This window comes from Gracilinanus agilis, chromosome 1, assembly GCF_016433145.1.
Source record: "Gracilinanus agilis isolate LMUSP501 chromosome 1, AgileGrace, whole genome shotgun sequence".
NCBI lineage: Eukaryota > Metazoa > Chordata > Mammalia > Didelphimorphia > Didelphidae > Gracilinanus > Gracilinanus agilis.
The window spans coordinates 88,159,245-88,178,210 of NC_058130.1; the positions used below are offsets into that span (position 1 = coordinate 88,159,245).

The 18,966-nt window shown below is 39.3% G+C and overlaps 1 protein-coding gene across 1 annotated transcript in view; it reads right to left on the reverse strand.

Moving 5' to 3' along the window:
• The window catches only part of DOCK3 (dedicator of cytokinesis 3), a 454,921-nt gene that overhangs the window by 110,406 nt on the left and 325,549 nt on the right, over positions 1-18,966 (reverse strand). The window contains exons 14-15 of the mRNA XM_044676700.1: positions 12,474-12,599; positions 950-1,074 (exon numbers count right to left, since the gene is read on the reverse strand). Of these exons, the coding sequence (XP_044532635.1) occupies positions 950-1,074; positions 12,474-12,599 (251 nt within the window). The remainder of the gene's footprint in view (positions 1-949; positions 1,075-12,473; positions 12,600-18,966) is intronic.

Here is an 18,966-nt window from a genome sequence, read left to right on the forward strand (position 1 = left end):
GACACCAACACTATAGGACAAGGTCTGGAGATTCTTCTTACCTAATGCACCTTCCATATCAGACCATTACAAGGACCTTTATTTTACAGCTGGATGATTTTTAAAACAATTAAACATGAATGAGTTATTTTGATTGTTCTCAACATTCATTTCCATTTCTCTTCAATATGTGGTAGTTTTGATTAATGCCATTTACTTTCCATCTGCTTAAGATTAAACAATTACATTGACTGACGAATGGGCACAGCACCACCATATACAATCCTCGAAATCTCTTCTATAATTGCTTCATCTTTAGATGAGTAACTCATGGGGAGATGAAAGATTTCTTCATGGTGCGGGGCTGAGAAAAGGGTCTCCTATGGAAACGGGATCCATTCAGAAGCAGTGAACTTCCACTCATGAATAGCTCCTTATATTCACAACACAGAACCAATAAAAGCCTAAACTCTTGGTAGGTCAACAATCCTGCCTACACTCGACTGAAGGCAAAATCCAACTCACTGAAGTCACTTAAGGAAAAGAGAGCTGGGAGAAACTTGATGGTTACTAAAGGGGTAAGAGGGGACTGAATGAGTTGAGTAAGCAGCTATTCTTTTTCTATTTATTCTATTTATTCTTCCTAGGGAATATAACAAGAAATTACAGGATCGAATTGTAGGAGGGAACATTGATGTCAGCTATCCAGAAGAATTTCTGTAAGAGTTGAAAGATTAAAAACTGTGGGAAATTATGGAGTTGCCTTTAGAGATTTAACAAACAAAACACACAGATGGGCAGGTGACTACCTTAAGTGGGGTGGTTTGAAGAAAAGGCTTGCTGCAGAGGCAGGGATATGAACCAGATGACCTGACAGGTCCTCTAGGTAGTCCTCTAAGGCATCCATGCCCTCTGGTTATATGTCACTTGCCATGTAAGTCTCAAGCATGCAGTTAGTTGCTTTCCTTACCTTTAAAATTTCTCCGTCTGCATAGAGAACGTACATGGTCACTTCGATATTCTTTTGCACGCTCTTTCCCCCCCTCTCAAAATCTCCCTTTTCCAGGGTTAGGTAGAGGTCATTTCGGATATCACCTGTGGCAAAAGAGAAATGAAAGCTTCTCACAAGGAGCAGAAGTCACAGTACTTCATGATGATGACAGAGAACAGGCCTCCCTTGTGTTGTTCCTCTGAGGTATGTGCTGGCACCCAGTGCATTCCAAGCCAAGGGTCAATAACCATGGACATTCCAGTACCAATGAAGCAGAGTTTAGGCTGGTTAGTCATGTTTTCTTTAAGTGTTAATTCATTCACTACACTGTGACTTGAAGGGAAGAGGATAGTCTCCTGGCCTAGAGGAGGATAATCAATCTAGATCCTCCAATAGAACAGCCTAAAATGAGGGTCATAAGTAAGCCTCAAGCTGGAGGAGATTTTGGAAACAATGGGTAAAGCACGTACCCAATCATCCCTTAACCGCTGACTTTTCTTTCCCTCACTCTGCCAATATAAATTCAGAGCTTCTCTTGTTCTTTGGAAAGGTTGTTTGCAGTTCAAACCTCTCTTTCACCTGAGCAAGAATACTAAGGCTCCTTCCTGCTGGATTCTTGGCTCAGAAGCTGGTTCCATGCAGGTGTGCCAGGCAGAGGGCACGGGGCATGCCTGCCAATTTTTCATCACCTTGTTTGCAAGTGTGCTTGGAGCAGATGATTATATCCAGAAACACAGATGCTAGGTCAAGGGAGGTGACATTCTGTCAACCCCTTGTGGTATCAGCTTCTTTAACCTAACGCCTACTTTTCCGGTCTTTACTTGGATATAAGAGACTCAGTCTCAAATTCAAAACAACCAGAATAATCTGCTTGTCCTTGGGGAAATGCTGAAGTAAGGGGAGGCAATGGCAGAAAACCTGCTGATTATACATGCAAATACACACAAAATGTTCATATTTAGGCTGACCTAGCTTCTAAATTTAACACCTAAAAGAATTTCTTCCATGTATTCTAAAAGAGGGCTCATGACTTTCAGGAAAAATAGGCAAGGCAAGAAAAAAATATCTTCAAAGAAAGAAAATGGCAAAAAATAATGAGTAAGGCAGAATGGAAGGTGAATTAGCAGCTGAGGAAACCCAGTAATGAGGGAATGGAATGTTTCGATAGCAAAGGTGGAACCAATTCAGGCTCCTGATTTTAATACCTCCCCTCCTCCATTTCAGTACTTGGAAAAACTGATATAATAAAATTTCTTTATTAATTGTAATTATATTGAGATGAGTAGTGTTTATTTTCTGGCACTTTGAGAACTTTCTGGGTTAATCATAAAACTTCAGATTTCTCTTGTATTTTTATACAGAAACCTAAATATTCTTGCCCATTTTCTGCACTGACCACACCTGAAAATTTATGCATTATTATGACAAGGCCAAGCTTTTACCTGTTTGTAAGAAAAGAGCTTGTCTGGGGGCTGATATGTGCAGGATAATGGCATATTTTCAGAAATGGGTGCATTTCTTTGGGATGGTGGGGCATCCATATGAATCAGATAATAGCCCTTCCTGTTACTCAGATTATTTTCTGAGCCTTTATGAAGTTGAGAGTTGCTGCTTCCTGGAGTTGCTGCTTCCTCAATTCATTATTAAGGATTGGGAAATATTAAAGCTCAAGGACAGAAAAAATAACAAATGAATAGAATGCTACAACTCAGAAAGTAATCATGATATATACTTAAAGAGCATAATGTGCATTTATAAACTGACCAAAATACATACCCATAAACTAAAAGTTATACTCAGAAGCGTGTCAGAAACTGACCACAACGAATATTCAGAGACCTAACCAAAATATATCCTTAGAAACTGATGATGAGGTAGATGCAGAAATGGAGAATAACAATGCTCAGAAACTGATCATAAAGGCATACTCAGAAAACTGATGGTAATGTATTTCCAGAAATCTCATAAGCATTTTCTAGAGCTTGTGAAAACTAAAATGTCTCCAAGATTATAGGAATCAAATTCAGGTACCCAGAAACCTACAATAAAGGGAAAATTAGAATTTATTTCTAATGAGGCCACCATTTCAGAATGTAGGGGAAAGGAAAGAATGAGTTTGTTAGGAAATAAGCATGTAAATTCAACCACCAATTAAGACAAAGCACCTTTCATTTACTGATTTAAGATCCTAAAAGTCACACAAAGTGTTAAGCTTTTTTGATTATAAAGTTCTTCAATATATGTAATTGTTTGGCAGGTCAAATCATCTAAATTGTAGTTTATCTTTATTCCTTTGTCTGCTTCTACTCATCTTGTCCTGCCTGACCTCTGTTCAATAACATCTTTGTTAGAGATTAAGTATTTTAGTGAGAATAAACTATTTCAGAGTCAGGTCTCTGCGGAGCATCTCTAAAGTTAGGAGATGATAATGGCACTTGCCGAGCAAGGTTGCGAGTGTTTAATGACACAGTTGCGGGGAGGGGACAAGCCTAATCGTGTGATGTGAAAACCATCAAAAGGCCTCTTTGCCCAAAATATCTCCCCTGTTGTCTTTCCACGTCCCTGAAATTACTATCATTAGAATCAGGCATTTGGGGGTAGGTAAGGCATTATTTTCAGACAATGGCATGGTTCCTGCTAAATGGAACATGTCTTACATGGGATGAGAACACGCATCCAGAAATGATTCTTTCCAAAATCACCTGTGCGTGGGAGGAAGGGCAGTTATATTAGGTTGTCGGTTGGGTGGAATAATCTGAAATAGGGAACGGGACAGGTGAAGGTGGGCCCTTGGATAGTCACAAAGCAGGATAAGGCAGGCCTAGGTGTCAAGCATAAAGGGGAGGTGGAAAATGATGTAAAGGGCATATGACTGTGTATATGGGGCGGTAGGGGGGTGGGAGGAGAAGGAATGATGTCAACAAACTTCACAGCATCTCAGGGAGCATCTAGCCCACCCCTTACCCCAGTAATGGGCAAACTTTTTAAAGAAGGGGCCCAAGGAAAGGAAATGTTCATCTGTCAGTCTGTTTCTAAAGCAACTCTTTCCAAATTTCATTGTATTGTATCATTGTATTCATCAGATTAGGAATAATGTTGCGAGGCAGGATAGAACATTTCAGGTCCCCCCACCCCCCCAATCTGGCCTGTGGACTGTAGTTTGCCCATCATTGCCTTACCCAAATGACAATCCTCTCTACAACATCCCCAGTAGGTGCTCCTCCTCTCAAAGAAGACCCATGATGGGGAAGCCATGTCTACCCGAGGCAGCCCGTTCTGATTTTGGACAGCTTCAACAGCTTCACAATTTTATCGAAGGTTGGCTCTGTTATTAATCCCTTCTTTTGACAGGAATCCCTGTTTCTCTTCCTAACTTTCTTCCATTTCCTCAGACTAGCTGACCAATTCATGGCACGTCTACTCTCTGCTTCATCTGTCTCCATTTTGGTAAGTACCTTGTATACTGTAGGTGCTCCATAGATAGCTGACAAATGAATGGTTGGTTTTTTTTTTTTTTTTTTTTTTTTTTGCTAGGACCTCTGAGACAACTAAAACCAATATCTTATCAGGAAAACCAGAATGAAATACTAAAGTGACTTCATGGCCTTTCAAAGCTAGACAGCTACCAAAGTGATGGCTGTCAACACTCCTTCTGTTCGTGAGAGGATGGGATTTCAGAGAGTGTTAACAAACAACTTCACTAACAAAGGACCGTCTCTGTTCATCACTCCATGTCAAAGAAGTTTCAGAGAACTCTGTCACACATGGCCATCATCAATGGGTAGAATAACTACACCAGTAAAATCTGAATAAGAAAAGAGAAAAAAATGTATTGAAAAACTCTTGAAGTCTTGGTTTGTTTTAAAGGTTACTGATCATAATTCTTAAATGTTTTTTTTTTTTATGAAGGTGAAAATTCTGGTTTAGCAGGAGGTACACTTGGCGAATGGTGCTGTGAAGGAACAAAATGCTTCTTCTATGGGCAGAGATAATAACGAATTGTTTGAATTTTATGGTCAGAACTGGTTTCTATGAAGAAAAATACGGCATTTATTGCATTTTTTCCCCTGTATCCAGCTCTGTAGATAATTCAGAACCATTCAGGTCTAGTTTAGGGACATATTCAAGAAAAAGGGATTTTTGGATGAAGCTTCATCAAAGATATTTTAGACATTATTTAGGATCTGGTTCTTAGGAAGTAGTATGTTGCCATGGGAAGACCATAATTATAGGAACTAGGTTCATGTCCTGCACCTCTGCCACTTATATTGCTTTACACACATCACTTTTCTCTTTAATCAAGTGGCTATAATTCCTGCTCTGCCTCTCAGGTAAGGTCATTGGAAGGTTGAGGTGAGATAATGTATGGAAAACTGCTCTGTAAATTGTAACATTTACACATATAAATGATTATCATTATTAATAAGGAATTAATAATTATCATTATTATTAATAAGGAGAGCTGAATTTTTGGATATCCAGATTTAGGAAACTGATCTTTCCAGGATTAGCTAATGGGCCAATTTGTTTTTTCCTTAGAATGATTTAACAAATATTTATTAAATATTTCTCATATGTGAGGTATGGTACTTGCCTGTGGAAACAAACAAAAAAAAATGGACAATTACATCGTTTCTGTTCCTTTAAGGAGCTTAAAGAGAACTTAGGCAGTAGGTTTCAGAAATACTCACTGAGCTCATCACTGAGCCCACAGAAAAGTTTTTCTCTTTCTTTTCTCTAATCTAAACTATAAATCAGACAGATTTTTCAAATGATTCTTTGAAAATAAGCTCCAGTTCAAATATTAAGGAATCTCTCTTTTGTTGCTGAGGCAACTTCACTGAGGACCATAATGGCCCTTTGTTTCTCCAGCTTCCCAGATCTTGGGTTTACTCAGGACTATTGGACCTTCTCTTTGGATGCATCAGAAACAAGAAGTCCTCCTGTCAGACACCATTGCATCGAAGGGTGCTTAGCTGTGATATTTTGTATAATATTGTGCCCGCACCAGGCAACCTCCTTTACTATAGTACCCACCTGGGCAAACATGGTAAGAGTGTGAGACCAAGAAGACTGGCTTCATATCCCAATTATCTTTTTCACCTAGTCTTTGTGGGTTTCCTTCAAGGGACTGAAGAAACTTCCTTTCAGGACCTCTGAAGGGCCTTTCACTAACAAATAGCTTTCAATTCACAGATTTCTCCAAGTACCATTAAATTTAGAAATAAATTCTCTGTACCTGATCAAACTTAACAATTCAAAGGAGACCTTCTCAAAGAAAGCTTATGTTCACTTTATCTCTTAATTCATCAGAATGGTGATTTTTCCATGTGGTTTGGTGAAATGCAGAAGAGGCTTCCATTTATTCCACAAATCTATCCACTCAACTCACAGAAAAGAGGATGAATACTGGTCCCTTGCCCCTAATCTGGATAATCTAGAGTTTGAAGGTGAGTCCAATTTAGCACCTTTCTCAGGGGCCAGGAAGCAAAGGGAATAAACTATTAAACCAGATTGCTATCTTGAGAAATACTGTAGGGCTCTATCTTTTGCAGGATAAAGAAATAGAATCCATAATTTTCTGAATGTTCATCAAAGAAAGGCCTCTATTTTTGAAGTCAGCTCATTATAATTAGTTAAATTAAAATGTGCTGAAACTGTCTCTTTCTCAGCATGACTATATTTTGGGGAGGGGAATGGGCCTGATTATGGTTAGAACTACAATTTCATCTGTGTCAGGAGCTTCTAGGTCCTGTCAAATTTGGCAAAGCAAATTAGGAACTGATCTAGAGCTCATACCCATGAAGAGTAGTCTGGGTCATTGTGTTGGGTGATTTGCCCAAATTCAACTCAGCTAGTATGTGTCAAGCAAGAGGAAGAATCAAAGTCAGTTTTCCAGACTTAAAAAAAATTTTAAACCCTTACCTTCCACCTTAGAATCAATGCTGTGTATTGGTTCTAAGGCAGAAGAACAGGAAGGGTTAGGCATGGGGGTTAAGTGACTTGCCCAGGGACACACAGCTAGGAAGTGTCTGAGGGCAGATCTGAACCGAGGACCTCCCATCTCTGGGCCTGGCTTTCAGTCCACTGAGCCACCCAGCTGCCTCCCAGTTTTCCAGACTTTAAGAATACTCATTTCACTATCCCTTGCTGTCCATCTCAAGACTACGGGATCATGCTTATTCTTTTCTTGGGGCCAATAAACATCAAATTCTCCGTACTCTCTCTTCACAGAGCAGATGAGTTGATTCCACAACTATCCCTGAGAGACTGTAGGCAATTAGACAGCCCAGTGGATAGAGTGCTGGATTTGGAGTCAGGAAATCTTGAGTTCCAATCTGGTCTCAGACACTTGTTAGCTATTTAACCTTGGGTAAGTCACTTAACTTCTATCTACCTCAGTTTGGGAACAATAATAATATCTCCTGCTTCCCAGGGTTGTTGTGAAGGCAGAATGAGATAATATTTGTAAATTTGTAAATCTGTAAAGAGCTTTGCAAACCTTAGAGTGTTAGCTATTATTATTGTTATTGTTATTATTATTATTATTATTATTATTATAGTTGCCAAAATTCTCATCAGAGATTTTTCATTATAATCCCAGGAACTAACCTGTAGCAGCTCAGGACACCACTCTTCCTTAGAAGTGCATTCACTGTAAACATTTCTTTTATGTTATGTGTGTCCAGAAAGAATTGAAAGAATAAGCAGTAATGAACTAGAAAAGCCTTTTATACCTTTTCCCCACTGCTTCTTGAGACAAGAAGACCCTTAGTGCCTCCTACAATAATGTGAGTAATTGGCCTGTCTTTTCACAAAAATCCCCTTGTGTACTTGGGAACTGTTCTATTTCCCTTCCCACTTGGAAATGGATTCACCCCAAGGGTGTTCCATACGCTGATAAGTCCTCAGTTTTCTCAGCTAGGAATGCTCTTCTTACTAGGATTTAATGAAGGTCCAAAGCAGTGCCTTTCCAAGTCGTCAGGTCTGTGCCAGCAGTTTCGTTTGCTGGACCTCTCTCAATAGTTCTCTGCTAATCTGCCCAAGGTAGGGGAGGTTGGTGAAAGGTGGAGAATGTACATGATTTCCCCCCAATATTGCAGTGATTTGTTACCTTTACCAACATTCCATGAAAAAAGTGGAGATGGAGAAAAAGCAAGCAAGCAGCAGACATTGAACAGAAAAGCAGGAACTTACACCCAACTATCTTCATCTCTGCATCAGAAAGAAAGGGGAGACAATGAAGGGATAACACAGAGAGAACAAGAAAAATTAAGACAGAGAGAAAGAGAACAAGAGAAAGAAACATCACTCACAGATCAATGATGAAGCATGCATTTTTCATCAGAGGCTCAAAGTAAGAGGCAGAGTGTACTTCTAAGCAGGTGGATAAAGGGAAGGGTAACCTTGGGAAGACAGACACTGCCATGCGTAGGCAACTGATTTCTACTCAGCAAATTCAGTATACAAATCAAGGATCATTCCAAAGGCAAGCAGCACATGGCCTGGCCCACCCCATTTCACCCAGGGAGTGACCGTCCCCTTTTCTACCCACCTCCCAACCCTGCCCCAGGATTAAAGCAATCTTATTCTCTAAGAAAACCGCAATCAGCAGCTAGAAACACACACTCAACAACCATTGGACTAGATCAACTGATCCTTTTTCCTGAATGACAAAGACAGACATAAGAACATTTAATTATCATCATGAAGCTTGGCTTATGTCACAAAACCAAGGTGGGAGTTCCAAGATTAGAGACCAAGCCAAAGAGATTCCAGAGGAAGTATTAGCACTGCCCCTCCAGAGGCATGCCAGGACCCTGATTCTCCAGGAAGGGCTGGAGATCAGAAGTGTTGAGTCAAACTTGGGACGTGATGGACATAGCAATCTTCTTTTGTACCACACGGGTGAGCGTACGGCATGCTGTTAGTTTTTGTTTTTCTGTATTATACGGTAATACATAGAGAAAGGGAAGGTTAATCTCATAAGAAGTTGGTGGTTCTGTATTAATTGTCTTTAGATGAATGAGGGAGAAGGGGCCCTACCCCTTATTAACCCCTGATGTTTGTTCAATAGGCAGACAAATCATTCTTTTCAAAAAATGGTATTTTAGGGGATAGTGTTAAGAATCTACAATGAATTCATCACACTGATCAAAGGAACCTCTACTTATTTATCTAAAAAGCTGCCTCTGCTCCAATCTCTCCTGATTGTTTTGCTAAGAAAATTTGTAAGGAACTAAAAAATTTAGCTATGAAGCTATTAGCTTATAATGCACAAAAAGATGAATTTAGAGATAGGTTAGGAAGACCATAAACATGGAAGCAAAAATGACTGAGGGCTAGTTACCCCATCGACAAAAGCAAGCTCAGCTAAGAAAGAAATGGAAAAATGGAAAAAAAATACTTCTAAGACCATCACTAAAATTAGCCTTATTTATAATAAAAGATGATATTGTCAAGGCTACCATCTTCTCTGCCACTATCCATCCAGGAACTTGAGGTCAACTTGAATAGTTTATGGCTCATGGCCAGAATTCTCCCACCTATGGCACCATAATCCAAAACAAAGCAGAATGACTTGTCAGGTGGTGGGGCCTGGAGAGAGCATTTGAAAAACAATTGTTAACAGTAAACTAAAAGTTTCATCCCCTTTCTTAATATTGGTGGCCTTGGCAGTGAGAGAACATGATGTAGGATGTGGTGGTATGACTGGAAAAAACTTGTACTGAGAGCATTGCAAACAAGGCTCTGGCCATCATCTCTGCTGGTGTTTCTTCTGATGCCTGACCTTCAATGAACTGCCTTTTCATTGTGGTTGTAGAATGTGGTTCTCTCCTTACTAGAAATTCCAATAAGACACACTTATTTTCACTTGGACCTTGAAGTGATGGGAAAATCACCTTAACCTACTTAGAAATCGTGGCCCCATTTACTGTGACTTTTGGGCTCGATAGGCAACTAAGCAGCAACTATACTCACAACTTTAATGGCAATTTCTTTAACTACTTATTTTCTACAACCATAGCTATTTCCTGCCGTAAAGCTGCATATAATGGGGGTAAAAACATTCACAGTTCTGAATTCACTGGAATGAGGCTAGAGGACAGAAAGCTGTGTCACCTGAACATCCCTGCTTAGCAGATGCTTGCTGGCTCAGTGACAATGAGGAAATGTGTCAGGGAATGGATAGGTCGATCTGTCAAACATAGTCACCTTTTCTCTGGAGGTATTCTGACCACAGAGTAAAGCCTTGTGCAATAAGGTTTTGCTGAGCTCGGGGTCCCAGTCTGAGAGGGACCAGAAGAGAGTAGGAGGCTGCAAGTAGGTGACAGGCTACAATCCTGATGCAAACAATGCATATAAAGGATTTTTTTTTTGTCCACTGAAGGCTTGAGCTCTCTCTGCCAAGTGAAGGAGATTGTGCGTGGTAGCCAAGTAGGCAGATACGAGGCACTCCCAGCTCCGTCACTACTGTGGAAGTTTCCAATTTAACTGACCCAAGAATCTATCTCACTTAGCAGGTGCAGTTTGGTTGTTCCTGGAGTGGGCTTATGGGGAAAAGGGCATGAATTCTTGTAGACTGCCTTTAATGACGTCCCATCAGTTGTCACTCAGAGGACACAATTTGTCCTTTTCTCTTATTTCAGCTGCTATCCATAAACCCTTTACAGACCTTGGAATGCTGATGAGGCAAAGTGAGACCCAGCTGCCTCATCAAAGGACCTCTATTTTCAAATGTGACTTTGAAAACATTCCCTGAAAAAAAATTCTGCTTAAAAATATTTTGACTGAAGGATGCTTCTTTCTTAACTCCATTCCTAGGGTTTTATGCACATTCTAATATGCAGGCTTAAATTTTGCTCTCTTCATATACAAATGCTCACAGCTTTGGAAGAAACTAGATGGATGAGCAGGGAAGAAACATTACATATTTCATTCAGTGACATCTCAGGAGGCGTTACCATTGGAAAATGCGGGACTAGATAGTTAAAAGAACAACATTAAGTTGATTCTTCAGTAATGTTATCTACAATACTTCATTACTGATCCTTTGGTTGGTAGGTTCAGATGAGAAGTCAAGGATCATATGAGCCTCTGACCAGGATAACTTAGAAGGTTACGGTATATTGATAGAATATCTCAGAAAGCATTCATAATTCTTTTTTGGAAATGCTGTTCTATCCTGTGGAAAAGAGGAGCACTTAAGTCTCCCCAGTACAGTCATCTCAGGACCTTACATAGACTTAAATTTTTTTTTAGTTGTATCAGTAAAGCCTAAATCTTCACGACCCCATTTGGAGTTTCCTTGGCAAAGATGCTGGAGCGGTTTGATGTTTCCTTCTCCAGACAATTTTACAGATGAGGAAACTGAGATAAATAGGATTAAGTGACTTGCCTAGGATCACACAGTTAGTGTCTGAGGCCAAGAACTCAGAAAGATGTTCTTCCTGACTGCAGGTTTGATATGCTATCCACTATACCACCTAGTTACCTAATTTTTTTTTAGAATGAAAAAAAAAATGAACATGGCATTGAAGAATTAGCGTCTTCTTGATGAAATGGGCTTGGTTTTCAATCCCCAAACCCCTTTCTTGCTGTGACATCTGAATTACTGACAATAATTGAATTATTGACACAAACTAATGAGAGCTAAAAATAAGTCTAAACACAGACTTGATAATTTGAATGCAGTAAGAATGTATTTAGAGGGAAATTGTATGTCCTAAGGCCTATGGCACCTGAATCCAAGTCTCCTTTTGGCTACTTGCTTGCATATGTTCACATGTTTAAAGTGAGGATGCCTTTATAGCATATTTTAAAATAATACCTTGAAATTTATTTTTTTAAATTAAAAATCCTTACCTTCCATTTAGAACCAATACTATGTATTGGCTCCAAGGCAGAAGAGTGGTAAGGGTAGGCAATGGGGGTTAAGTGACTTGCTCAGGGTCACACAGCTAGGAAGTGTCTGAATCCAGATTTGAACCCGGGACCTCTCTGTCTCTAGGCCTGCCTCTCAATTCTCTGAGCCACCTACCTGCCCTCTAAAATGATACTTGTTATGACCCTAACTTATTATGATTTTAGAAAGATAACTCTTTAGCTTTCATAGAGCGCCAGTCATTCTCATCAAAATTGCATTCCTATACTTTGCCATCCCCCCACTCCCTTTAAGAGACAGAACACTTGTGGTTGTTTCCCTGCAAGTCTGGTGAGAGAACAGAAAGGTATAAAACTATCTTTGTCGACCCTGATGTAGCTATTCCTTCACAGTAGACATCACAGAGAGTGTCAGATAAGAAAAGCCATCTGTTGTATCTGTCACTTCTGAACATTACTCGGTAGGATTTTGTGAGAAGAATTCAGTGCCTACAATTAGCTGAAGATTTGTTGGTGGTAGGGTGGAGCTCGCTGGATCTAAAGATGACCAACCACCACTAAAGGAGCTGACTTGATTCTGTGAGCACTCTCGGGGAGCCCCTAGGGCAATTCTGCCTACCTGGCATGATGACATCTGGGAAACCCAATTTCCTGGTAACTGCCAAGCCCCTGTTAAAGATCATAGGGTTTTCCCTCCGAATCTGGTCCATGTCCCCACGAAGAAGCTGCAAAGAAATTATAAGACCTGCGAGAGACAAAAAAAAAAAAGTTTTTCAGAGCCACAATTCCATCTTGAAAAGAAATTCACAATTCTATCTCGAATCATATGAGGTATTAGTTAAGATAACTCAGAAACTCCTTTCACAGGAAAATATGTAATATGCAGGATTTTTCTTTAGAAAGACATCATGCAGAAAATATAAGCTACTCTGCAGAAGCACCCTGCTATTCAGAAATACCTTGAGGCATAAAACTAAAGGAACATGGGCCAGAGTGACCTTGACAAATAATGAAATGTTTTATTGAAAAGAGTATGAAAATTTTGACAAGAGTTTCTATGCAAGGGGGTTTTCTTAGGGAAAGCCTCAAATAATCCACAGAAACAAGATAGATAAAGATTATTTAGAGGACAAATATGCCAAAAAAGACCTCCTGGCCAGTGTGTACCACTAACTGGAAATGTGTGAGCAACATTATATATTGTTTTTTATCCTGGGAAGTATGCCAAACTCAGGAAACCAATAGTCCTGTGTTAAAAAGAAATTTCTCCCAGACAGTCTTTGAGTATATCCTTCTTCTATTCTTTTGCTTCTCCCCACTCCTAATTCCTTCTGAACTTACTCCTTCAATTTCTCTATCTTTTCCGACTCCATCATTCATGCTCTGACTTCACTTTCCTCCCATCAAAGTTCTCACCATATAGCTGACTAGTTCAATTGTATAGTATTCTCTTCCCTTAAAACCCATGGCTTACCAGTCATGATATCAAACACCAACTCTAGGTTGCTCTCAAGATCTGGTCATGCCATCCTTCCTGATATGCTACTGACTGCAGAAAGACAAAGTCATGCGACTGTACCAAGTCAATGTTATGTAACTGTATCAACTGGGTTTACTACAAATTAATGTTGTCTAATTGCAATTAGGCTTTCCTTGCTGTAAGTAAATCCTTTTATTCTTCCCTGAATAATTCTGTTATCACATTTTTCACAGCAGCAATTTGAAACTCTTTTATCCTCAGGAGTTCTTCCTTTCCAACTTTTCCCCTGCCATCTCAGCATAGGACCTTATTTACTGAGAATATGGAAGCTATCTGTCACGGTTCCCTTCCTTCTTTCCTTTGTCAAATGACCAAATGTCTCTATATAGTTTCCTTGTTCTTTCCTCCTTTGCTCCAGTCCCTATAGAAGAGATTTTCTTTTTCACTGTCCTAATGTTCTTTGCCCCAGCTCCTCCAGGCTCTTCTGAGACCTTGCTCCCCTCTTTACCTTATCTTCAGTATTTTCTTATGTACTCTTATCTGCCCTACAAATGTACCTTTTCGTAAACGAACAAAATTCTCAATCAGCTCTACTATTCTTTCAAGTTACTGTCTTTATATGATCTCCCTTTTACAAGCAAAAAGTCCTACTCTTATTGCCTCCCCTTTTTCATTTGGCTTCCAACTCTACAACTCAATTGAGATTACTCTCTGAGGTTTCTGAATTGGTAATTACAATGCTTTTTTCTCATTCATCATTCTACTTGACTTCTCTTCATTTAAAAAATTTTTTTTACTGTTTTCCACCTTCTCTTAGATATTCTTTCCTCCATTAGTTTATGTGATGGGTCTGCCTTGGTTCTTCTATCTGATCCCTCTTCTTTCTCTTTTGTTTGATCATCATCCATTGCTTTTCCTCTGCTCCCTAGTTCTCTCCTGGGCCTTTTTGCCTCCCTAAGTTCTCAGCAGTATTATTAGCTCCACTAGGTTCAATTATCATCTCTGTGCAGATGTCTCTCAAAGCTATGTCTACACAAACTTAATCTCTCTCATGAACTCCAGTTCTATACCACCAACTACCTGATGTTGTTCAATTGTTTTCAGTCATGTCTGACTCTTTGGGACCCTATTTTGTGGTTTGTTTGGCAAAGATATTGGAGTGGTTTGAAATATCCTTCTTAAGCTCTCATTTTACAGATAAGGAAATGGAGCCAAATAAGGCTAAGTGATGTGCCCAGGATCAACACAGCTAGTAAGTGTCTGAAGTCAGACTGAATTCAGGTCCTCCTGGAACCAGGATCCAGCACTCTACCCATTGTGCCATGTGGGTATCCCAAACTACTTGATAGATTTCTCTAACTGGATGTTCCAACTACCTAATATCTCCAACTGGATGTTCCATTGGCATTTCAAATTTCCCAAGCCTGAAAAAAGGACTTAAAATAGTTCTCTTTAGACCCATTCCTCCTCTAAACTCTCCTATTTCTTTTGAGGGTATCATTGTTCTTCCAGTCACTCATATTTATAACTTCAGTCATCCACTCCACTTTCCATTTGCTGCCCTGCCTAATTTCAACTCCAAGGAACAAGAACAGGAAAAGCTCATCACTTCTAAACTCACCATCATTCTGTTAATTCAAGCCTTGATTGACTTCACCTCCTCCTTTCCCCTTGGATTGGAGACTGGAAGGTGGATATCAAACTCCTCCCAATGCCTTCCTTTATAGAAAGCAGAAATTGTAACCTCTCATCATTCTATTTTGTATCTGCTCCCCTGGTTTTAACTCCTTGGAAAAAGATGCCCATGCTAGGTACTCTTTGGTTTCCTGTCCCTCCCCATTGCCTTTCCTGCCCTCCTCTGTACATTGTTTCCCCTTTTTGATTGTAAGCTCATTGAAGGCAGGAGCTATCTTTATTAATTGTATCTCTAGCCTTGGCACAATGCCCCCCACAATGTAGGTGCTTAATACATATTGATTGGATTGGATCTTTGACCCTTCCCTTTCTTACATCCCCCAGAACAAATCTATGGCCAAATCTTCATTCTTCCTCTACAACAGCTCTTATACCTGCCCCTCCTCTTTACTCATCTCTCTAATTTAGGTCCCTTTTTAACTTTCAGGAGCATTATTACAATAGATTCCTAGTGGATCTTTTTGCCTCAAGTGTCTCCCTTCTCCAGTATATGCTCTAAACAAGTGTCAGAAAAGCCTCTCAAAACAGACTTACCATTTCATTCTCCTAATTTAAAGTCTTTCATTACTTCTCATTGTCTCTTGGTTCAAATACAAACTTCCTGGCCTGTCATTTGAAGCCTTCTCTAACCTGGCTCCCACCTACCTTTCCAGAATCCTTTCATATCACCTCCATTCACTGACTCTATATTTCAAGCAAATTAGCCTCCTAGCTATTCCCTGAATGTAGTATGACATCTTTCTCTGAGTCTTTGCAAAGTCTTTTACCTTACCTAGTATAGTGTACTTCTTTATCTCTGTCTCTTAGGATCCCTTGCTTTGGAATTTTTAAATAGTACTGATGAAATTATTTTGTTTCACTCTATGGCCTCAGAAAACAGCTGACTGAAATATTATTAATGAAAAATTATCTATGATATTCATGATTGTAATTTGCTTTGGGAGCCTATTGAAATGTTGAAGAAGGACGGTGTAATGACAAATGCAAAAAAAAGTCTTGGTTAGAATGAATTCCAGAAAAAGGAAAGCTGGCTAATGATCCTACAATGTTGCAAATCAATGTACATTTATTAAATGACTATTATGTTTTAGGCACTGTTCTAGACATTGAGGATAAAAGGCAAAGCCCAACAAAATCCAACTATTCCTGCTCTCAGTTTACATTTATCTGGGAGACAATATGGACCCATATGGTGAAATACAGAAGAAATATAAAATGAAAATAAGATAGCTGAGAGACAGGACATATAGTTGGGAGGGGAACAAGAAAGCCTTTATATAGAAGGTAGGGTTTGAGCTAGATCCACTCCCCCCCGAAAGCATTTGGGAAATTGAACAATGATTTTAATGCTTCTAATTGAGCTAAGCCTTGAATGAAATAAAGGGAATCTAGGAGGCAGAGAGGAAAGATGGGACCACATTTCAGGCATGGGGACTGAACTGTAATTTAAGGGAAAAGGAATAATGCATATTGGGACTAGACAGATATGTTAGGATTAGGTTGTTAAAAGCTTTAAAAGCCAGATAGAGGAATTTGTACTTTATCCTAGAAGATACAGGGAGTCACTGAGGATTATTAAATAGGAAGGTAACATTTTTAGACCTGGGTTTAAGGAAAATCATTTTGATAGCTATGTGGAGGATGGATTGGAATGGGGAGAGATAAGGTGGAAAGATCATCTGAGAGGTCATTGCAATAATCCAGGTGAAAGGTGACAAAGAAATGAATTATGGTAGTAGCTGTGTAAGTAGTGAGAAGTAGATAGATGTGAATAGAACTGGTAGTTTAGAAGGAGAAAGACTAGACCATGGTCACAAAGGTAGTTAATAAAAGGGCTAGAAATGAGATCCAGGTCTTGCCTCTAAAGTCCAGTGTTTGCCCTTCTTTAGCTTACTGATGAGTCATCCTATTGACAATTTCTAAGTTGCTAACATGGTCTTCCAAACTAGTAACTTTAATCTAACTTAATTCTCTAGAATGACTTTGCATTCTTTTAATCATCCAACAGGAGAACATTTAAAAAAGGTCTTAAAACTAACAACCTAAATTTAATCCAATATTGAATTCTGAACCATTAAAAGTAGTTGGTCAAAGTGACATTTATATGGGACACTTGTGGGTCAGTAACATGCTGCCATGTCAACCGTGCCATGGAATCTTCTACTTGTTGAATGGGGATTAATTATCTAAATTAATCTCAGTCCAGCTGCTGAAACACTCTGTAGTTAATATCCTAAATATAAAATACATATTTAAAATACAGAAAATTTGCCTGTGAATTGCTTAATTTGTCTATAGTCATTCTTAATGACCTCTATGTGAATGTGAATTACTTCATGTTGAGTGATAATGTATTTGATATCCTAATAAGCCAAAGGAAAGAGATGTGAATATTGTTAAAGGGGGGAAGGGAAAAAGGAAGAAGGGGAAGAAAGGGAGGGTAAGAAGGGAGAAAACCAGGGTGGGGTGGGGAAGAGGGAGCTGGGGAAGATGAGAATATGTTAAGAGTTACTGGAGAAGAATGATATATTTTCTTAGTATTCATGAACAAAACAGGAATTTCCTTCTGTAATTCTAAATGACAACTTTAGGGGAAAATCATCTAAGAATCTTTGAAAGTGATTGCATTGGAAATTCTAAATGAACTGTCCATAGGACTTAACTCAGGCTGGTTATGTGATAGAGAAAAAGAAATTTGTTTTTTAGAAAAAATGGATCTTCAATTGAGTAGGATAATAGAATGAAGCGAGATCCAGAATTTGGCAAGCAATATTCCTTTAGCAATTTAATAAATGCTCAGGAATAAACCCTGCAGGGTGTACTACGGGTGAAGGAGAATTAATCTGCTGAAATAAATTCATATATGTCTAGAAAGGTGATCTGTTAATCTTTAGGAATTGTTATGCTCTCTATTCCTAAGCCTTTCCTATTCCTGTAAGAAATGCCTCTCAAGATGACGCTGGGAACTTTTCCCTTTATAAGGGAGAATTTCCCAATACCTAATTTGGCTGTAGATGGGCGATAGCCTCCCTTTATTACCTTATCATTCGAACCTTGTTCAGACTCCCAGAACTTCCAAGCTACCACTATCACCCTTAGTGGTCTCAAAAGTGGCTTTGTGCGTTCACCTAGGTCTGTGCTGTTCTGTCTGGTTCTTGGTTTTCACGAAGTGAGAAATGCAGGCAATAAGGCCAATAAAGACAGAGCTAGTCCAGGAAAAGTGCTGCTATACAGCACTAACGACTAATTTTCCCACACTCTGAGACACGGCTAGAAGCACAATCTTTTACCTTTTTCCCAAATGACTTATACTTGTTAGTGGAAGAGTAGTTACGTCTATGTCTGGTAAACTCATGGAGGACACTCCCTACATTTGTTTGTAATAGAAAGGATGGCTCGACTGTCGACTGTCTCGTTGTTATCTTTTTTTATTCTTTTAAAGCAGCCCCTTTTAATTCTCATGCCTCCCTTTTGTTATTTCCCATTTAGTTTGTTTTGTATATGTTTGTTTGCATGTTGTCTCCTTCGTTAGACTATGAGCTTCTTGAGGTTGGGGATTACCTGTTGTCTCTTCTCATATCCTCAGGTCTTAGCATAGTGCCTGGCATATAGTAGGCACTTAATAAATAAAGTTTATTACTTGACTATTCAGTGCCAAATATATCTGGACCTTGAACAAAAAGAAAAAAACAAACAAAACAGGGACAGACTGGTCATTGCCTTTACATGAGAAGTACCTAGAATTTTAGGGAGCAGTGTTAGCTCAGTCTTTGTACGTGTTTGAGATGATGGTGTGAAACTGCCCTTTGGGACTGTCTTCTAGCCAACATGCTCTTACTGCTCTTTTTGTCTTAAACATATCACATGAGTTTTAATCATGCTTGTGTCTGAAGACCTGGTAGTCAAGGGCACCATTTTGTGACTAACGTGAGTATGC